Source organism: Helicoverpa zea, chromosome 1, assembly GCF_022581195.2.
Source record: "Helicoverpa zea isolate HzStark_Cry1AcR chromosome 1, ilHelZeax1.1, whole genome shotgun sequence".
Classification (NCBI taxonomy): domain Eukaryota; kingdom Metazoa; phylum Arthropoda; class Insecta; order Lepidoptera; family Noctuidae; genus Helicoverpa; species Helicoverpa zea.
In genome coordinates this window covers 5,773,627-5,797,347 of record NC_061452.1, presented here as the reverse complement: position 1 = coordinate 5,797,347, position 23,721 = coordinate 5,773,627, and the positions used below count along the sequence as shown (strand labels likewise).

Here is a 23,721-nt window from a genome sequence, read left to right as displayed (position 1 = left end):
TAGCGGGCGGCGGGGATAGCGGGCGAAGGGGTCAGAACGCAACTCGAGCGCCGCGTGCTCGCCGCGAGCGCGTCGCTTGCACTCTTCACACATGCCGCAGGGCAGCAAAACGCGACGTTCACGCAGCGCGCTCGCGACTCCCGCGCTACTCACACGCCCGAGGATCGCGCACGCCTGATGTGGGGTCAGCCTTACCATAGTGAGTAAGTGAAACTATCCTACCCTATGCACCTGCTGATGATGATGACTCATTTTATCATCCATCCAGCTATTCCCCAACTATGTTGGTGTTGGCTTCCAGTCACCGAATCCGTTTGAGTACCAATATTTTAGGGCACGCCACCATCGTGGCGAGTAGGAGAGTATTGGGGCATCTGGATCAAATGATGATCCAGATACCCCAATACTCTCTTTTCAAAATGAGTACTGTATTCAGAATTCTCTTTTCAATATGAGACTTCTATTCAAAAACCTTTATTCAAAGTAAGACCTCTATTCACTGAATTAAATAAATATCGTATCCAGAATTCTCTTTTCAAAATGAGACTTCTATTCAAAAACCTTTATTCAAAGTAAGACCTCTATTCACTGAATTAAATAAGTATCGTATCCAGAATTCTCTTTTCAAAATGAGACTTCTATTCAAAAACCTTTATTTAAAGTAAGACAACTATCTTAGTTACTTAGAGACCCATCTATAGTAAAAAGGTGGTCCCTCAATACTTACCTTGTCTTTTAGGTAACTTCAATTTAATATGTTTCCTGAATTGCATTCCCGTATATAATTATATCACGTTTATATATTGTACGTTATTTATGTTGCAACTGCTTACAAACAGCATTTATTTAAACAAATCGAATGAGCGGTTCATACTAACAGACAAGAGCTGTTCTATGTCTTTGGAGAGCAAAAACACAATATAGCATTTAATAAAAAGCATTTACCTAATAATGATTAATGGTTGACAATAATTATAAATGATCCAACTGGCGAGCGTTGCTAGGTGCGTTAGAATGTTTACATATTCCCGTAAAGGAAACTGAGCGCATTCCATTCTGATTCTACCCATCATAGGCCTCCGTAACTATACCAATGTATGTTTATTCATATAAAAATTGCTACTATTGAATATGATTCAATCAGGCTTAAGTTCATAAGATATGAGCAGATATATACTCAAATAGGTACCTATACATCAAACAATAGGAATTATGTTTGATAAAACGAATAGGTAATTAATTTATATACAGTTGAGTAGGTAGGTAAGTAGGTACATAAGTGAGCAATGCTTGTTTAATAATAGGTTAATCTGGTAATTAAAAGACAGACATCAGTAATATTGTTTATTTATGAATTATTTACAGTTTCTTTTGAATTTTACTTATCATATCTTTTGCGCACTTGTATATATCATCGTTAAACACATTTTCAACAATATGCTGAGCGCATACATTAGCCCTACACTCACATAATTTAGAACTTTTTAAATCTTCTGCATCATAGATTTGGATCCGTATTACTTTCGATTGTAAACCCTTTGCAGGCTTTTTAATGTACGAATACAAAGTTTTGGTCCCTCGTTTTTTACTATTAGGAACTCTTTCAGGGCCGCTGCTGCTCGGTCTTTCTTCGAATTGAAAGGGTCTTTCTCTTGATGCTGCTGGAATCGGAGAGTACGATGGACTCGATCTTATTTCATCATACCGGAACGGTCTTTCCCTCTCTAGGTAGTTCAAAACATTTTGACGTAGTTGTTGCGCTGCCGGTATTTGGGAGCATGATGAATCATTGATGAAAATATCACTGGAGTTCTGAAACAATACATAATTAAAATTATTATTTTAAATATCAACTGTTTCTATTCGTAAGTATACAATGGTTAAGTAGAATTATTATGTAGATATTATTTGAATAAAAAGTATCAAAAATAAAAATAATGTTTGATTATTTAGAAAAGGCTGACTTACCGACATTGTAGAACGAGATATTCAACGGGAATGTGATTTCTCCAGGATTTTATTCTGGTTTTATACTTACTCGCATTTTGTTTTTTCTTGTCATTAAGGTTCAAAATTATAAAATTAAATACATAATTATACATTGTTTTTAAATATACTATAGAAACGTGAGATTCAAGTTCTTATTTGGGTACTCCACGTGTAAGAAGTTGAAATAATGTACGCGAGCGTGCAAACCGCAGCGTTTCTGCTGATAAACATATTTCCTACCTATACATGGAAAAAGTTTATAAACTGCTTGTTTTGCGTCGATCGTGGGTAGAAGTTGCTATACATCGTTTCTACAATTGGTAGAACATCTACATAATATGCGATTTACAAACGATTGTCTGCCTGACTGAGCTACCGAAAACGCTACAATTTAAACGCTCGTATGCACCATCGCAAATAATCTTTATATGGCAGCATCTGCAGTCTCAGCATTTCTCTACTAATATTATAAAGAGGCAAGATTTGATTGTTTGTTTGTTTATTTTTTTGTTTGCCGCGAATAGGCTCCGAAACGATCAAACCGAATTCTTTCACTATTAGGTAGCTACACTAAATGCGTTGAACATAGGCTATATTTTGTCCTGGTACGGGAATTAAATCCATCGGGACGCGGGTAAAACCACGTGTGACAACTAGTTTTTATTTTTTGCAAGCGTGCATTTTTACATATTTGGTTAGAATGACGTGATTTTTAGGCCTATATAAACGGCTCCCGAATAACAACACAAATCACTCCTGAACTAAATCAGCGTGCAAGTTTAATTTTATCAAAAGTGTTAACCTATTCAATCAAATCCTCAAGAATGTAAGTACCTACCTGTATATCCTGTTATTATAATACTCATCTATTCATTCATTACATGTCCTGATATAATTATCTATTAATCTGTTATTTTTATTATATAAAAAATAATAATATTGAATGATTCTAATGAATGAACAGAATAAAATGTTTGTATAGATTCAATACAATCACAATGTAATCTATTTCTTCATTCGAACTATTCACCTTTTTCGATTATTATATTCGAACTATTTACCTGTGACTATGGTATCTGGGTACCTAATCCTTTTTTATTTTATTGATTCTAATTATTTTATCTGTATTTTTGTTCAGGTCGGGACCAACTTCTGCTGATCACCTCTTTCCCTCCGAAGACGAATATGAGGAACAACAGACACGGGTGAAACACGTGAAGGATTCGTCATCAGCGTCTTCATCTTCACGCTCCGGCGATGCTGCTAAGAGAAGCGCCAGCAAATCATCGCATCCGGACAGTAAGAAGAAGAAGCTCAAGACGATGTCGCCTACTGTTCATCCCATCAGTCCTGTTATGAAGCCCCAGAGAAGCGATATGAAGACCACGAGCCATGACTTATTTGGTAGTGACAGCGACGATGATCGTGAAGAGATAGCAGCAAGTAATTTAAAGGGTAATAAAAAAATAACTCCCTTATACTCCTATTTCACACGTAGGGTTGCAAACGGCTTAAGCCGGCAAACCGATGAGTTAAAACAGGGCCCTTACTACATAGAATTAAAAATTTATGATGTGAAAACGATAGAACATGTCGCACCTATAAATCGGTGGCGTCATTCAATTATTTCAATAAAAAATCGCACTGAAAATAATACGCCAGCATGGGCTCGGCTTAAAGACTTTATTGACGAGACCAGGCGGGAGTTTAAGAACTGTCCTTTAGAGTTTGTAAGCAGTTACTATTAACGTTTCTTTATATTTACGATTTTTTTTTTTTCTATTTACAAAAAAAACTTTAAAAATACTTATAAATGTAATAGGTACATGTAATCTTATATTTCTTTTATTGCTGTTTATTTTTAAATGATGACTGACTTGAAATGCTTTCATGTCAATAATGTAATCAATCAGTATTTACTCAATTACTTAGTTTGTAATTACAATTTATTCACGTATAAAAAATACATTTAGATCTATTATTGTTTTATTTTACAGCACCTCGAGTATCTTCCTCGCGGAAGATTGAAAAAGAATCCGGAATTGATATCAATGAACCTAATAATGAATTAATAGAAAAAGATATTGATATCCATAATCCTAGTAATGAATTAATAGAAAAAGAAATTGATATCCATGATCCTAACAATGAATTAATAATATGCAAAAAATGTCAGATTGAATTACCGAAAACTGAATTGAAATATCATTTAAGAACTAATGTACATAAGTCAAATAGTTTAGTTCAAAGCCATTTTAACAATATCTTTGTAATTGCAAGTGCTTTCAAAAACAGAATCATAACATATCGTTTAAACCCTGCACAAGGTGTTGAATACTGTACACCCGAAGCATTCTTGTGTGAGAATACGAACGATGTCCTGAAACTTATACATATGTCTTTATTGAAGAATACTTGTGTCAAGATTAACTTCGAGTTGTTTGCCCACTTTGTGTTACCAAAAACAAGTGAGCAACAACTTAAGTCGTTTAATACGAAATATAAAGTTATTTGTAATAACACGATTTTAAGTGACTTCTATTCGAATGCTATTGAACTTTTAAAATGCAAAATGTCAGAATTCGAACACAAAGAATCTGGATGGTCTTTTAAATCAGTGAGCCATCTTGAAATCAATGTTAATAAATATTGTCCTATGAGAGGTGGTACTTACCTTGAATTACCAAAAAAACTTAAAAACTCGAAAAGTTGTATTAATATTCAAAATAATGACAATTGCTGCTTTTTATGGAGTGTAGTAGCTTCATTATATCCCGTTAAGAAGAATGTATGCAGGACTAATTCGTATCCACATTACAGTTCTATATTTAATATTGAAGGGATGTCTTTCCCTGTTTCATATGAAGACATAAAATTATTTGAGACCAACAATAATATAAGTATCAATGTCTATGGAGTAGAAAATAAGAGCGAAACAGTAACCGGCCCTCTATATTTAACAAACAAAAGAAGATCTATACATGTAAATTTGTTATATTTAGAAAGAAAAGGAATGAGTCATTACTGTCTTATCAAAGACCTGGCACGTTTAGTACGAGGACAAGTAACAAATCATAAAGGTAATTTTTTTCTGTGTGAGTCATGTTTACAATTTTATAGCTGTGAAACTAAGTATAGATCTCATATCTGTTCTAAAACTTTATCAATTTTACCTGATAAAAATAGTAAACTGGGTTTCAAGAATTATGAACGAAAACAAAAAATCAACTATGTAATTTACGCAGACTTTGAAAGTCTATTGGTAAATTGTTTCGAAAAGAAATCTGAAAACACACATAATTTAAAAAAACACCAACCTTCATGTTTTGCATATTACATATGTTGTTCACATGATCCCCGCCAAAATAGATATGTAACATATAGAGGTCTAGATTGTGTGGAGGTATTTATCACTAGATTAATAGAAGATGTGAAGAAAATAAATGATATATTATTAATTAAAAAACAAATGATACCTTTAACTAAAAAAGAACAAACCCAATATAACAATGCAAGTACTTGTCATATTTGTGATCGCTTGTTACTCGACGATAAAGTGCGTGACCACGATCATGTGACAGGAAAGTATAGAGGACCTGCACATACTCAATGTAATCTAATGTTTAGAGTATGTCCATTTATACCTGTAATTTTTCATAATTTATCGAATTATGATTCCCATCTTTTTATAAAAGAATTAGCAAAACATAAAGGTCATATTAAAATAATACCCAAAACTAAAGAAAAATATTTAACCATTACTAAATACATAGATCATGATAATAGTAACCGTCCTGTACAAATTAAATTTATTGATTCGTTTCAGTTTCTAAGCTCAAGTTTAGATGCACTAAGCAAAAGTTTGACAGATAAAGATTTTTTGCATTTATCAACGGAAATGAGAAATGATAATTTAATATATTTGCTCAAAACTAAAGGTATTTATCCTTATGATTACATGAATACTTGGAAAAAGTATGAAGAAACAAAACTTCCTCCGAAAGAATTCTTTTATAACACATTGAAAATGGAGCATATTACCGATGAAGAATATAAGCATGCAAAAACTGTATGGGATGCATTTAAAATAACAACTATTGGCGAGTATACTGATCTATACCTGAAATGTGATGTTTTATTATTGTGCGATATATTTGAAAATTTCAGAAATATAAGTTTAAAATATTATAAATTAGATCCTGCCTACTACGTAACTGCACCTAGTTTAAGCTGGGATGCTATGCTGCTCTATACACAGGTTGAGCTTGATTTAATAGATGACTTAGAAATGTATCAAATGCTAGAGAAGGGCATACGCGGTGGTCTAGCACAGTGCTCATTACGTCATGCGAAGGCTAACAATAAATATTTGCCAGAATTTAATGATCTAGAACCTTCTAGTTATTTGATATATCTCGATTGCAATAATCTGTATGGTTACGCAATGACTAAAAAGTTCCCAATTACAGAGTTTCGTTTTCTAAATCAGAAGGAAGTTAATTGCTTTGATGTAATGAGTATATCGGATGAAAGTCAATATGGTTTTATATTAGAAGTAGATCTCGAATATCCCGAGCACGTACATGATTTTCATAGTGATTTACCTTTTGCTCCTGAAAAGTTTATACCACCAGGGGGAAAGACAGCTAAACTTATAGCTAATTTATATGATAAATTTAATTATGTAATTCATTACACTCATTTACAGGAATGTTTGAAAAACGGACTTGTTTTAAGAAAAATCCACCGTATTCTAACATTTAGACAAGAAGAATATTTAAAAAAATATATTGATTTAAACACTAGCCTGCGTCAAGCATCCACAACTACATTCGAGAAAGATTTTTTCAAGCTTTTAAATAATTCTATTTTCGGTAAAACGATTGAAAATAAACGAAAACAAGTAGATATTAAATTAGCGACAAAATGGGTTGATGTAGATAATATTACAAATAAGCAACATGGTGCTGAAAAGCTAATTTGTAAACCTAATTTTAAATCTGTATCTGTATTTTCAGAAAATTTAGTAGCAGTTCAGCTAAAACCCGAGAAAATTTTTTTAGACAGACCAATTTATATAGGCTTCAGTGTTTTAGAATATGCTAAATTACATCTTTATCAGTATCATTATAATATGAAAAAGAAATACATGAATAATATAAGACTTTGTTACACAGACACTGACAGTCTACTCTATTTAATATATACAAAAGATATTTACAGTGATATAAAAAATAATTTAAAAGATTTTGACACAAGTAATTTTCATTTAGATAATCCTTATTTAATACCACGAATAAATGAAAAAGTTCCTGGACTCTTTAAAGATGAACTAGGTGGTGACGTGATCACTGAATTCACTGGCTTAAGAGCGAAACTTTACTGTTTGCTATCTTCCAAAGTACAAATAAAAAAAGCAAAAGGTATTTCAAAATCAGTTACAAATAGACTAGATATATCGCATTACAATAAGGCATTATTTCATAATGAGAGTAAATCATGTAAAATGAATATGATTAGGTCAATCAAGCATGTATTATACACACAAGAAGTGAACAAAGTGGTGATGAACAAAAACGATGATAAACGATACATACTCCCAAATCAAATTGAGACATTACCTTGGGGTCACTATAAAACTCTATTTTAGTTAATGTATTATAGTTTTAGTATTGTGTATTAATAGTTTTAGTATAATGTATTAAATACTAATATTGTATTTTATAATAACTGTACTTTAATTATAAGTAAAAATATACGTATGCTACTTACTCTTTGTTGATTTTTATTTGTTGATAACCTGTAAACATATAAATAGACTAGTAACGTTATTTTGCCTCACTTTTCACAATGAAGTTCATCAAGCAACCCCAGACTTTAGAAATTAGTAATATAAAGTTAGAAAATCAATCACACAAAATAAAACACAGTGCACTTTTGCCTAATACAATCAGATGTATAATATGTGGTCCATCTAACTGCGGGAAAACGAATGTAATGCTCAATTTAATATTGCATGAAAACGGTTTGAAATTCAAGCATATATATTTATACTCTAAGACAGCTTTCCAGCCAAAGTATTGTTTTCTAAAACAAGTTATGAAGAATGTTCCTAGTGCTAAATTCTCGGTCTTCAATGATAATAAAGAAATAATACATCCCAATAATGCTTTAGCTAACTCATTAATGATTTTTGATGACGTTGCATGTGAAAAACAAGTTAACATTCGTAATTATTTTGCAATGGGAAGGCATAAACACATAGATTGTTTTTATTTATCACAAACCTATTCCAAAATACCTAAACAACTAATACGAGACAACGTTAATCTTATAATTATCTTCAGACAGGACGAGAAAAATTTAAAACATATTTACAATGAGCATGTAAATACGGATATGGAGTGGTTAAAATTTAAAAAACTTTGCTCTATGATATGGCAGGATCGGTTTGATTTTTTATTAATAAATAAAGATTGCGCTCTTAATAAAGGAAGATACAGACAAGGCTTCGATACATTTATATGCCTTTAGAATATGCATATATACCCGCGCAATGGAAAAACATATCAATCGACTTCCAATAGCTGTAAATAACAGTTGCGTATGATTGAAAATCAAACGATGGATATTAATATTAAGGAACAATTAATAAAATCAGCAGATACTATAAAAAATAAAATAAAAATATTACAAGATGAAGAAGATAACGCTAATTTAAAATTTAAAAAGGCGTTTAAACCAATAACCGATCCCTTGGAAACTTTAGTTAAAGTGAATGATAAAGATATAAAGATATTTGACATTTCTAAAGATGAAAACAATACATTTGGAAAACTCAGCTCATCTCTAGATTATGAAAGTTTTAAAGAATTTATAAAAACAGACCATAGTGCACATTCTGAATATAAAGACACTCTATCAAGAAATCATGTAAAAAAGTCCACCGATTCACTAATTTCACTGAACAAAGAAGATATGATGGAAATTTATGAGAATAACATAAATGTACCATTTGGGATACGTAGTGAAAACAAAAATCTTATGATGGGAAATTCTAAGGTAACACTTTCTCTTTCAAATAACGTCAATGATTCACAAAAAACAAATATAGTCACTATAAACAATAAGCATTATGAATTAACACCAGGTTTAAAAGAACTTTTGCTACGCAATAAACCCAACCTAAGTTTGGTAACTGAAGTAGATAAAATTGTCTACAAAGATATGCTTCATAATACACATGCACACAAACGAGACTTTCACTCAAATGGTCAAATAAAAGGAGACAAAAGTTTGAAATATCGTCAAATTATCAAACCTTTATTTTCACAACAAAATGATGTTCAAGTAGAAGAGCAGGTAATGCAACCAAAAAGTGGTGGCAACTTACCAACCTTAAAAAAATATAAAAGCAATACAGATTATGTTTATTGGGATGACCCTAATGAATTAATTGAAAGATTGAAACTCCTGATTTCTTCAAAACATGCTGGTCATACAAATCATGACAATGAAATTCTATCCATAGTAGAAGAGTTAAAAGAGGCTGGTATTATAAAAGAATAATAAGCTTTGAAATATTCTCAGTTACTTACTTTTACGGAAGATGAATGAACATGTACATGTTAATTATATTCACACAGAACAAACATCAGTCAGAGCTGATAGTAGCGTAAATATTGAGCGAATTGAAAACACTATTGAGGAATCTAGTAGAAATAAAATTATTACTGAAGAGCAATTTATTTTAAAAGTTGATGGTGCTTTTAAAAAAATTGAAGAATTGAAGAAACTAATTTTAAATTTAGACTATAGGATAAGAAATGTTGAAAAAAGTATTGAGTTAAAAGAAATAGCAGGAAAATTAAACAAGCATTATGAGCAAAGTAGACGTCATAAATGAAATTCATAAATGTGCAAGAATTAACTTTCCGAGAAGGCAGGTCATACTTAAAGATATTGATGATCTTTGGCAAGCTGATTTGATGGATATGCAAGCAATTTCGAAAGTGAATAGTGGTTATAAATATATACTGGTAATCATTGACACCTTTTCAAAATACGCTTGGGCAATTCCTCTGAAACGAAAGAATAAGCAACAGGTATCAGAAGAGTTTAAAGCTCTATTAGCTAAAGGACGTGTTCCAAAAAATTTGCAAACAGATCTAGGAAAAGAATTTTATAATGATAAATTCAAAAATATTGTGAGAAAGTATAAAATCAACCATTATTCTACATATTCCACTAAAAAAGCCTCAATCGTTGAAAGATTAATAAGAACTTTGAAGAATAAACTATACAAAGAATTTAGTCTTAACGGAAATTATAATTGGTATAATGGAACACTCGACAAAAAAGTAAATGAGTACAATAACGCTACTCATAGAACTATTGGACAATCACCAGCTTCTGTAAACCATATCAATAAAAGGAACATATTGCGGAGATACATTCACCTAGCAGAATGTAGGAAGAAAACAACGGGTAGGAAATTTAACATCGGTGACTTTGTTAGAATAAGTAAATACAAAGGATGTTTTGATAAAGGATATTACCCAAACTGGTCCACAGAAATATTCAAGATTAAAAAAATACAAGAAACGAATCCAAGGACTTATTTGTTAGAAGATGCAAGATGTCGTCCTATACTAGGAGCTTTTTATCCACAAGAACTTCAGAAAACCAACCATCCTGATGTATACTTAGTTGAAAAGGTTTTAAAACGAAAAGGAAACCAGGTATATGTTAAATGGCTCGGACTTCCTCCTAGTGAAAACAGCTGGATCGATAAAACAAATGTATTATAAGTATACTTAAGTGAAAAAAATAAATAATTCTAAACTGTATTTAAGGAAATACATATATGATTACTATTCATTACGGATTTGCTCTTTAAACAACTAAGTCCTGTATTTGTTTCGAATAAAATTAAATTGCATTGCTATTTCTTTGGAGAAAATTAAAGAAATAACAATGAAAATAAGACGAAGTGACATAGCAAACAAAAGTAAGCAAACAACCTCAAATAAACTCACCAGTCAAACAAGATCAGGAGCTGGTTTTAAGAAAACTCTTAAAAAAGTTGTTTCTCATACTAAAAAGCATATAAAAAAAATTAAACCTTCATGTAAGAAAGCATTGATGGAATTAGCTTACACAGCAGCTAAAGACTTTGCATCCGATTTTCCGATAAAATTACCCAGGATAATTCCAGTACCAAAAACTGGTGGATTTCTTCCGTTAGTACCGATATTTGCTGGATTATCTGCTGCAGGCAGTTTGGCAGGAGGTGCTGCTGGGATTGTAAAAGCTATTAATGCATATAAAATAGCCAAGAAACAATTAGCCGAATCGGAACGACACAACAAGGAAATGGAAACGTTATTGATTGGAAGAGGGTTACACCTCAAACCTTACAAAGATGGTTTAGGGATTTATGTCACAAAGAAAAAAAACTAAACTCTCGGCTACCCAATAGAGCTTTAACCAATATTGATATAATTAAGCATTCAAATAATATTCCATTCTTCCGAGGTGTATTTATGAGAGATAAATTACCGGATAAAGTTTCATCAATAGAATGCGGAGTGATCAATCTTGACTCTTCTAAAAACACCGGTACTCATTGGGTAGCCTATGGCAAAATAAATGACTACATAGAATATTTCGACAGTTATGGTAACTTAAAACCTCCTAAAGAATTTATGAAGTACATAGGAAAGAAAAATATTCAGTATAATTATGAAAACATACAGCGTGATCACTTGTACAATTGTGGACACTTGTGTCTAAAATTTCTGAAATCATTTTGGAAAAGTAATAAAATATCGTAACCTAATTAAAGGTCTTTTATTATTCTATATTACAAAATTATTTATACCCTTGTAACTCACACTAATTATAAAATACTTATTTCTTTAATCATCTTCGCATTCTAAGGATGTAAGTGATGACAAGCACTAGTCGTGTTATTTGAATTATTTAAGATACCTAATCTCTTTTGTAAATTTAGAATAAAATGTTGGTCTTCTATAAAACAACTAATGTGAGAGGAAAATGTAATATTTCCCTTCCTATCTTCAAAGAAGAGAGACGTCTCAAAACGATAAAAATAAAAAAGATTACAAAAGAAAATAAACAATTTCTACGAGATATTGGATTAAAATTAAATTAAAAAATGCTGCAAATAATGGATTTACCACAACATGACAACTCTATTGAGAGCTATGAGATCCATAGCTACAATCCATATACTACCAGTTTTAAAGAAAATGATGAAATCAGAATACCCATTCACCAACAAGATTTGTACTTATTACCATCAGGAAGTTCCATTTATATAGAAGGGTATGCAAGTGTATCTAGTAAAGATCCTGCAGGAAAAATAGTTAAAAAGGATGTTGTTTTTATAAACAACCCCATGTCATATTTGTTTCAAGATATTAGGTACGAATTGAATGGTGTTGAAATCGATCGTATTAAAAATGCTGGTATTACAACAACCTTAAAATCATATGTCTCAATGAATGAAGGTGAAAGTAAAGCTGCTGCAGTTTGGGGATGGAACTTAAATGGTACAAAACTAGAAAATGGATATTTTAGTGCTATTGTACCATTAAATAGAATACTGGGATTTGCAGAAGACTATGACAAAATTATTATCAATTGTAAACATGAACTTATATTACAACGAAGTAGCTCCGCATTATGCTGTGTGCTTACAGAAAAAAATGATAACGTAGAAATCGACATACAGAAAATACAGTGGCGTGTGCCGCATATTAAAGTTTCAGATCGTAATAAATTATTATTGCTCAAGAGCCTAGAGAGAGATCGTTCCATACAGATAGCATTTAGAAATTGGGATTTGTATGAATATCCATTGCTGCCACGAACAACGAAACATTCATGGTCAGTTAAGACTACTTCCCAGCTAGAGAAACCCAGGTTTGTGATATTTGGTTTGCAAACGAACCGAAAAGCAAACAAAAATAGAAGCTCTGCCTTATTTGATCATTGCAATGTAAGCAATATTAAATTGTTTCTAAACTCGCAATACTATCCGTATGACTCTCTTAATCTGAAATTTCATGAAGGCAAATATAGTATATTATATGAGATGTTTACTAATTTTCGTCAGTCTTACTACAACTTAGGCGTTGATCCGTTGCTGAGCTTAAATCAATTCAAAGAAATAGCTCCAGTTTTTGTGATTGATTGCTCAAGACAGAACGATTCACTTAAAACGGGACCAGTTGACGTGAGAATAGAAGTTGAATGTTCTGAAGATATTCCAGATAATACATCTGCCTATTGTTTAATTATAAACGATCGACTTTACGAATACAGACCTTTAAGTAATATTGTGAGAAAACTATCATGAATGTTATCGTTGACGTCCAAGGGTTTAAAACTGAAGGAAACAATTTTATTCCAAAAGAAATAGCAATAATGTGCAAAGGACGCATTCAGGTTTTATTGATAAAACCACCTCAACCGTTTTATACTTTGTCTAAAAAAGAACGATCGCGAATAGCTTGGATAGAAAAAAACAAAGGAATAAACTGGAACGAGGGCTTCGTACCATATTTTAACTATAAAGCTAATTTCGGTAATTTTTTTAAAAATAAATCTGTGTATACTAAAGGTAGTGAAAAAGTGGTATGGTTAAAAGATATCTTAGAAATAGATAATGTACATAATTTAGAGAGTAAAAAATGTCCTAGTTTAGAAACATTGTATAACACTTATTCAACTTCTCCAGATATTGTATGTTGTTTACATCATAACAATATATGTGCTTTAAGAAATGTATTTTGTTTAAATAAGTGGTGTGTAGAAAATAAAGTCTTTATTTAAGAACTCTATTAACATAAATAAATCATCATCTTACATTAGTTTCTAGTTTTATTTCCGGAACACCTATGATTTTAACATCAAATAATGTTATTTGCTTTCCAAAGACATAGAACAGCTCTTGTCTGTTAGTATGAACCGCTCATTCGATTTGTCTAAATAAATGCTGTTTGTAAGCAGTTGCAACATAAATAACGTACAATATATAAACGTGATATAATTATATACGGGAATGCAATTCAGGAAACATATTAAATTGAAGTTACCTAAAAGACAAGGTAAGTATTGAGGGACCACCTTTTTACTATAGATGGGTCTCTAAGTAACTAAGATAGTTGTCTTACTTTAAATAAAGGTTTTTGAATAGAAGTCTCATTCTGAATAGAGAATTCTGAATACAGTACTTATTTAGTTTAGTGAATAGAGGTCTTACTTTGAATAAAGGTTTTTGAATAGAAGTCTCATTTTGAAAAGAGAATTCTGGATACGATACTTATTTAATTCAGTGAATAGAGGTCTTACTTTGAATAAAGGTTTTTGAATAGAAGTCTCATTTTGAAAAGAGAATTCTGGATACGATACTTATTTAATTCAGTGAATAGAGGTCTTACTTTGAATAAAGGTTTTTGAATAGAAGTCTCGTTTTGAATAGAAAATTCTGAATACAGTACTCATTTTGAAAAGAGAGTATTGGGGTATCTGGATCATCATTTGATCCAGATGCCCCAATACTCTCCTACTGTGGCGGTAAGTCCCCTCTTTGAGGAGTGGCTCGGGAGGAGTCACGGCGCCCTCACGTACCGCATGACGCAGGTCCTCACCGGACACGGTTGTTTCGGGAGGTACCTGCACCGCATCGGTCGTGAGGAGGCGCCCGGGTGTCACCATTGTGCGGACAGCCCCGAGGACACGGTGGACCACACAGTCCAGGTGTGCCCCGCATGGGAAGGGCACCGCTGGGTCCTCGTCGAGGCTTTGGGCGGCGGCGACCTCTCGCGTCCGGCCCTGGTTCAGGCCATGGTCCGGGGCGAGAGGGAATGGGATGCCGTCGCCTCCTTCTGCGAAGCGGTCATGCTCGAGAAGGAGGAGGCGGAACGCCAGAGAGTTCGCACCTCTCATCCCGGCCGCCGCGCTGGACCAGGTAGACACCATGGGCGCCGGGTGTCGCGAGATGACTCCCGGCCACCGTAGGCGTGGGTCTGTGGGCGGTGAGTTCGGGTGGCTCATCGTCCCTCTGTCTTTCTAGACGACAGACCCGTGTCGACGGCGCGCGTTGTTCCACGCGCTCCTCAAAGAGATGTCAGCAACCCCAGCGGGGCCCAGCAGGGCCAAGGCCTGCCGGGGCTGCGGGTTGTTCGAAAGAGATACCGCGGCCCTGGTACATAAAAGGCCTATGACGGAACACGACGATTTTAGTCAGTAAGAGTCTGACACTCCCTCACCGCTGCTAACCCACAGCGGGAGGGGTCATTTGATGATTTTACGTCGCTAAAAAAAAAAAAAAAAAAAAAGTACCAATATTTTGCTTGGAGCGACTACCTATCTACCTATCTTCAATCCAGTCAACTACACAAGACGATATCCATGGTAAGACTGACAGACTTTCTGGCTTCTGATTAGTCGCAGCAGCTGCAGAAAATGTACAAATGACAGCTTTGTCAGACTCAAAGCATATAGACATAGATTATAGTTGTTTCCTGTTAAAATTACTTACGCACCATACGTAATAATTTTCCAAATTGGCTGACTAGATCCAGAGATATTCACAGCGTCACAAACTTTACTTCTTTTGTTTAGATAAATGGTCACATCCACAACACAACCTTGATGAATCTATGCGACTGCTAAGTGCTAATCCTAATTATACTGTCACGTGAAAGAATGCACCTACGGGATAAGTAGTATTTTGACTATTATATTGCCCACGCAGACGAAGTTGCGGGCAACAGCTAGTAATAATAATAAATCGTTTATTTCTCACCACAAGCCAAAAAATGGGAATAAATTTATCATAAACAGAAGCTGCTAATTAACAATTTTGGTTGTGGATCGCTGGCTGGTTGTGAATTTAAAGTCGAACTGATAGAACTAAAAAGATAAATATTTATTCAACTTGTGAGTGTCAATCAAACTCAAAGGTGTTCAAAATGTTGCGTAGTATTAAGATAAAATACAGCATTTTATTATTTTTATGCTTTTGTTCTAAATGTCAACGCCAAAGCCAATGAATTCAATTAAAAAATACCTTTTTTTCGTTATCAACGAAGAATTACCAACAAAATTAAGGTTTTATTTGAAATTCATTCAGAAATATAACTTGGATGAGCCGCTTTGACATGAGACCTCTCGACTTCCTTGAAAAGTTATTTAAAGGGGCATACCCTTTAAATATTGTACTTTCGCAGAACAGACTATAACAATGACAAAGGTTTTAGAAGTAATTAATTAGACTCTTCCGCTGCCTCCCAACAACCCTTCAGATGTTTTATTTTTATGTAATTTTCTCGTGAAAGGTCTATCGTGAAGCATCGTGTTATGGTTCGCTGCTTAAGAAGGAAAATGAATTCCTTGAGAGAAATGTTGGTCTGACCTTTGAAAATATAAACTTAGAATCAATTTATCATACGGTCAGTTTATAAAAATATCGAATCATCGCGTTGTTGTTAGTGGGGTAACCAACATATAAACAATTCAAAGTAGTTTTTAAGCAGAAACAAAAGCACCATAACGATTGGAATAATAAATAATATACTCTAGAATATAATAAAAATAGTCGAAAGCCTTTGCATCAGATGAGACTCCCAAAGCCTTAAATCACGAAACTGAATTTCTGATACACGCAACAAGACGCTGCCAAGTGGAAACGGATTGAGTATCAAAAGATGGAGTCGAATGTTTGACGCTCTCTTTCAAGTATTTGCCTTTAGGATTAAATCAAATGGAAAACATATGAGGGTCAAAATATTCGTGATTGGATTGGCAACATCTCATTCTAAGGTTTGTTAACACGTATGTCTTTGTACGATCAGTCTAACTCTTTACAGTACAGCAAATAGTGATGCGATGAATTATGTGAAACATTTACGCCAAATGAAGTGAGGTACGTCATTGAAGCGAATTTGGAAATTTAAGAATTTAGTATATGTCTCTTTATTTGATAGTCTTGACAACAATAGTAGGTACCTACAGTTTAGGCATCTTAAGTGAAAAGATATTTAAGTACTTGCCCATCTATCTGTAAGTATAGGTTTATATTCAAAGTTTGGCTAATTTATGCAAAACAATCCTCCGTCATTTAACGATGTTGTAAAACGACTACATTGATAGATACCATGTTTATCACTCATTAACATCCCGGTAATAAACTTACTAAATGACTAAGTTCCTAACTCAGGCTCATTCATATTCACGGACCCAGAGTTTAAAGGCTACGGTCAGAATTATTTTAAATCTCAAGAAAATTACAAATCTCTTAATTCTCTGAGAGTTTATCTTCTTTAATCTCTTCGAACAAAATTCTGTTGAAACAACTCCTTTAAGTAGCAACTTAGTTAAGAGACAAGATTCAATACTAAAAGGGTTTACTTTGTGACTCCACGCTTTGTGACTTAGCGACAACATTTTGATGTAGGTAATATTGAATGAACGTCATGTAATTGTGTAATAATAATAATATATCCTGCATACTTTGAATTTGAAAGGTGAAGGACTTTTACCCGGTTCGCTCAACTTCTTCGGGGCACAGTTAGGCTTATCAATGTTTTTCTCAATATGAAACAGTGAATTCAAATAAAGAACGCTGTTTTCATTTGTTTGAAGTCCGATATAATAGAAGGATGTATTGTGGCAGTGTTATTTATGTTCAAAGTAACAAAAGAATCGCGAATCGGACTTCAATGATATTTTTGTAGAAACAGGCCACCTGTGCCGAACCTTCTAGGATGTTTTATTGACCTTTTGTTGTTTAGAACATTTGGTAATTGTACGGAAGCAAAATATTATTTGTATCTTTTCCAAATAACTTGTAAAATACAGATATAAAATGCCTATTGGTGAAATCAGGTTAATTTTGAAGAATCGCTCGCTCACCGTGCTTCTTTTGATTTCCCAAGAGTACTTATGAAGTTACTAGAAAACCTGACGGTGTGTTACGAGTTCTTCCTTGAAGGAGATAAGGAAATATACAAAGGAAAAGGAAACAAAAGATGTACCTACGTAATTAAAAGTAAAAGTTTTTATTCTCAGAATATAGTAAACGGAAAACATATTGCTATTAATAAAACATCAGGTTATTGACACTTTAGATATTTCATGGCGTTTAAAATGGACAATTCCAATAAATAAAATAAGAACTTTATTATATAGAGGTCAGTTACCTTTATTGTTAAAAATAAATAAACCAAATAAAATAACAAAAGCGAATAGGCAAGGGCAAACAAACGCTTTAGCTCGACAAAGTAAAACGGAGTGCGACAAAAATGTTAGGCGTCTATTATATTATAAGTACTTACGACAAAATTACAAAAGAATTTTATTTGTAAAACAATTATTCTGATTTTAATACTATAAAAAACAAATGGTATTTCTTATGTCCAAAAATAGTATGAAGTGCTTTGTTTTTATTGTACTTGAAAATTAATTGACGATTTGATCCGGCTGAGTGGCACCATCTTAAATGTTGAGTGAAATTATCGGCTTTAGAAGAACTTTATTTTATTTTACCATGTCCAAATACATAAGAAATTAAATAAGTACATTGTTAGGCTAACCTTCTTTCTAGTTAACTTTTTTTCCTTTTTAATTTCTCAATTCGAATTTTCATTACCTATTTCAGATTTCATTATTTATAAATTCAGGAATGCGAATGGCTCACAATAGCTTTGCTAATAAACAAAAATACCCTTTCAGTGTTTTCTTCGAAAAGCAGAATTAAAGTCTGAATGGATCCTCAGGTTTCAAGTAATTCTAAAAACAATTATTTCCTTTTAATTGGGTCTTAGCATTGAATCGCAGCAAAACGGGAAGCTACTCAGAAACGACGTAGGATTATACTTCGTGCGAAAAAATGCAAGGGTTTTGGGATTGCAGGAGAAAAAAATCACCAATTAATTTCAGTCGAAGCAATAATCCGCTCCTATTGAAGAACATCATTCAAGTTGCTTTGGTAAAGGTTTACGCTTCAAATGTTCATCGTAACATTTTCTGTCGGAAAGATTCACAAGTTCTGTAAGGGTCCTTCGCCTAGAAGTTATTACATACGCTCTAACAAGCGACCTCTTGCGTCTCCGGGCAGGGCTGATGCTTGGGGTAAGTAGGTAAGGTGTTAGCTCCTAAAAACCCCTACCCCTACCAACTAATTGCGCCATTGACTTAGATTACATCAATTAAAATATGAACTTGGAGTTAATCAAAACCATTGCTATTGTAATGTGCGTAATTAGCGATATTAGAATTAGTAGGACGGTCGCCACTCGTATGAATCTCAGTTTTATGAAGGGAAAGGGCCATTTACATTTAAAATTGCTTGTTTGAATGACTTGTCAGGATAAGGTTTACACGCAAGTTAAGGGTTTAATAAACTGACGGTTCTACGTGTTTCATATATAATTAAACATTTAATAAAGCAGCTATTTTGGGAGATCATCGAAGTCGTATGTAGGAAAAGCACAGTACCAATTAATATGGTTCAGAAATACACCCACATATTTTACTAAGCATAATCACCAATTTGCTTTCAAATCGAACCGTTTCAATATCGAATAATACCTTAATCCCGTGCAAGCCACGATTCCAGTCAAAAGTGCTCTCATTTTTTGTCCAACTTTTTAGCCTGTTGCCGGGATGTGTTTTACCAAGCGTACGGGAAGTTCCCTCATCCATGCTACGGTACCAAACAGCATTAGCCGGGGACCACACAAAATTACCCTCAGGCTACGCAGTGCTAGGTACGGCGGCCGTACTTCCAACCTGACTTTTTTCCTGGCCGCTTAGATGCCGTAAAAATAGAATGAGTAAAAAGTTTCAATATCCTCTTTGATATAAAACTCATTTACGTGCTTTAATTATGTTTTCTATTATTTCACATTGTATTGTAGCCTTGAATAATATTTTTAGGGTAGGAATCCAAATTCAATTAAGATTGTAGTATGTGTGATTTCTTTTTTATTCCATTGTTTCAGTTCTAGTTAACCCGTATTTATATGTATAATAGACTTTTCATAAAATCGCTTATCTAGCAAATGCATGTAGCAGTTAAATTAAAAAAAATATGCTACGATTTTTTACATAAAATATCAGCCGATTCCAGATTTAGCAAAAAAACTATGTCAGTCGATTTGTTTTTCTAATTGGTTGCCATTAAACATAAATTCTGATAAGGCACCCACATTGTGAAAGAGTGTAATAATTCAAAGCTCCCTTTTAATTGTGACAAATGAGGGGCTTGTCTGATTAATGATTAACGCATTGTGCTTTACGTAAATGTAAAAAAAAAATATTCACATATTTATTTTCAGAAAAATATTTATCCAAACCGTTTGTTTTTTTCATATTTTATTATTTTGTAGACCGAATTTTAAATGCACATTGGAAAAATATTGTTTCCATTTAAAAACGGAATTGGCTTTTTTCTAAATATCTGTTTTTTTACTGTGTAGTATTAAGCACTCACTTCAGGCTTACATTGTAGGTTATATTTTATTTATTCAGATAAAAATATGTTCCTGATGCATGGGACATTGTTCATATAATTTACGTAGGTACCTGCATACATGGGACGATAATCAATATACCAGTTAATTAGTCACTGATTAAGCAACAAGTCAGTACATGTAACATCTTACACGGCAGATGGCGTCTGTAACTTGACCTGTGCTTGATTCCACCAATAATTAAATCTAAGTAGGGTAAATCAGGGCTTCACAGAGGTCTGATAGCTAGTAATAAACCCTAAACTAAGATCATTTTACTGTGGAACTCCGCTAATCTCAGATTACGAACATCGATTAATCTTTCAAAGTTAACGACAGATTAAGCTCTTACGATGCAGTTTGGGGAATTCAGACGCTATTCAGGCAGAGTATTGTGTACGTGCATACAGTTTTAAATGGTAACTTTACATAAAATATTTTACCGTTGTGGTGAAAACATTAATACATATTTTATTTTGTTATTATTAACAAGCTCATGGGATTTACATTGAAGCTAGGCATTTAAATTTAAGCCTTTTGTTTACTGTTTAGTTTAAATTTGTCATAAATATTATATTAAGTATTTAAATTCAAAACTCTATCAAAATATTTCATGAAATTAAAATTAATTCAATCAGATGAATATTCGTATTTTAGTATAAAGCAGCTTATCATAATATAATTATCATAAACATTGTTATTTTGCACAAAAACGGTATCGTTAGGAACTCAATATTAATCAGCGATGAAATAACATGCGCTTTTGCAAATTAATTGTGTTTAGCACAAAAACAGTTACCTGTTACTGGTTAATGAATAAATGTAAATAATTAAAAGCTACCAATACCTATTAAATTACCTAAATCTTTTTAAGCATTGACACAAAACACGACGAATATCCAACGAAGCGAACCAGATTTAGATCCGAACATATGAGCGTAAATCACGATCTGTAATTACGAGGCAGGCTAAAAGACAGACATCGACCAGTCAGTGCCAACTCAGCTCTATGATTCGGTCTTTTGTGAGAAGGCGACAATTATCTGCTGCCACCATAATTACAGGTGAATTTGTCCCCACAATCCCTGCGAACTCAGCTTGGGTTCAAACAACGCTGAAAGCAACGCAAACGCCGGGAAAAGGCGAAATCTTTTTCGAATTTTTAGCTTTCCACGAAATAGTAGTCGATTATTTTTGTTTTTAGTTTTTGGTACGTGTGTTATAAACAGTTCTAAACTTGAATTTGCAGTTATGAGAGAATGGACTTCTTTTTGAAAATGTTTTGCTACACAAAGAGTCGTTTACAAGAAACACTACGAAAATTATGGGATAGAGCAATTTTGCAAACCCCAACTTTTATTTCTTGGCACCATATTTCTTATTTACCTGATGCATACATTTCAGTACTGTGAGCTTCCTATAAGATTTTTTTCAGTCGCCATCTGCAATTCCTGTTTTTTTTTTCAATTCACGTTTTATGAGCTTATACAAATAATTATGTATGAGATCAGTCACAGAGATTGCATCTAAACTTTTACTACATTATACGTACCTATCATGTAGGCCATGTATTATGATTAAATGTATATTTTTATAAGTACCTAAAGTACTATTTTTTGTGATAATTTAAAAGTGTATCCTTTTAAAGCTGCAATAGCAGGCTCCGTAGCAGTTTAAAGAATAACTTAAAAAGGGTCAATATTGCAATGGCAAACTGCAGAACTAGTTAATATTCGAATAAATTAATTCACACATGTACAATGTCTTGAGCGCCTAATCGTGCGTCGACGTCACACAGCCATCATCGCTCCTCTATTATTAAATTCGGGATAAACCCACCCGATGACATAAAGGGTTTTAATTATTGAACTTAATATTCTGTACAAAGAGCATTAGTTCTGTCACAAGCTCAGCGTTATATAATCTCCGTTGCTTTGGAACATCGGACTTGAACCTTATTGTAGTCTTTGAAAATCTATTCAAAGGGTTGTCCTTGTAGCGAGGTATATTATCAGATTTACGTTAATGCAGTACAAGGCGGTCTGCAGACTTAAGGTAGACACATTACCCAGTCTATAGGATTAATAGTCATGGATTTGAGAATGTCGATGGTTCGCTTCGTTGATTTAATTGTAGTGCGGCGTCATGTTTGGTATTCGAACTAGGTATGTCTGGGGATCTGAGAACATTTCGACTGTGGGTCGGTGGATAACATGAAGGTCGTTAGACAATTAAACTTGATGGAGGCAGTGTTATAGATACAGTAATGTATAATTCTGATAATACTTATAGGTAAATTAACTGTTTCGGATTCACGGACAGATAAATAAATGAAAAAACTTTTTACAAATGAAAACCGACGTAGGTATACAAAACACTGAAAACACTTTTTTTTAAATCGGATTGTTTTAAAAAGTGGGGTTTAAACTTAACAGTTTATGCGTACTGCCAAATTAGCTTTTATCAGTATTTTGGTCACAGAAACGAAACGGGAAATAGATTTATCCTTATCATGTAGATTCATTCATGTAGCATTCATTGTTTTAGTTCAAACTCAGTTTAATAATGGATATGTTGAGTGTAGTGTTAATAATTCTGTATTTTTATGTTCTTGTTGTGAAAGTACAAGGTAAGTTAAGACACTTAATTTTGCTATTAATCAATTTGTAAAACAAAATGTCATAAGTTGAAATGTTGTTTTTCACAGCGGTGTTTTAATTTAGGAAACCAATAATAGTGTCTATCTTTAAATAGGGGAATTTCAAACCTCCCATAATTAATGATCGTCCTTTAAATTATTTGAAACAATTCAATTTATAATATGTCGATCGAAAGTTTTTTATTCTATGGTTCTAATTACTTTATTCAAATTAAATTCTACCAATTTGCCATAAGTACAACAAGCAACCATAAAATGCTTTTATCATTAGCATAGTATCGGAAGATAAGTAAAACAATTTCATTTGTTTCCCCAACATAAAATCCTCGGGGTAATAAATAATGGTCCGTCAGTTTACGGGTCACATAGTAACTGCATTTTAATGTGACCACATGTCTGTGGGCCCTACGTTTTATTGTTGGTTTCTCGTTTCATTTGTACTTGTGTGTGTAGGTGGTGGCTTCCAGTAACGTATCTATCTATTAATCTGGAGATAGGAATTTGACTTTACTAGTATTGGGCTAA

General features: G+C 33.1%; 1 protein-coding gene across 2 annotated transcripts; it reads left to right on the top strand.

Annotated features, from left to right (window-relative positions):
• The first annotated feature begins 406 nt into the window (after positions 1-406).
• LOC124632371 lies at positions 407-7,760 on the top strand. Of its 2 annotated transcripts, XM_047167193.1 has the most exons (4): positions 407-2,815; positions 3,128-3,444; positions 3,987-6,676; positions 7,065-7,760. In XM_047167193.1, coding segments are annotated over exons 1-4 (3,015 nt in total). In that variant the 5' UTR covers positions 407-2,813; the 3' UTR covers positions 7,071-7,760. The 2 variants fall into 2 exon arrangements, with proteins under 2 accessions (XP_047023149.1, XP_047023155.1); XM_047167199.1 differs by lacking the exons at positions 3,987-6,676; positions 7,065-7,760 and having other exon boundaries at positions 3,128-3,967.
• Positions 7,761-23,721: the final 15,961 nt, after the last annotated feature.

Bases quoted from the DNA above. Each gene is read 5' to 3' on its own strand.
- LOC124632371 (XM_047167193.1), top strand. The intron at 3,445-3,986 runs GTAATAAAAAAA...TTTATTTTACAG, and splicing joins AGCAGCAAGTAATTTAAAGG to CACCTCGAGTATCTTCCTCG.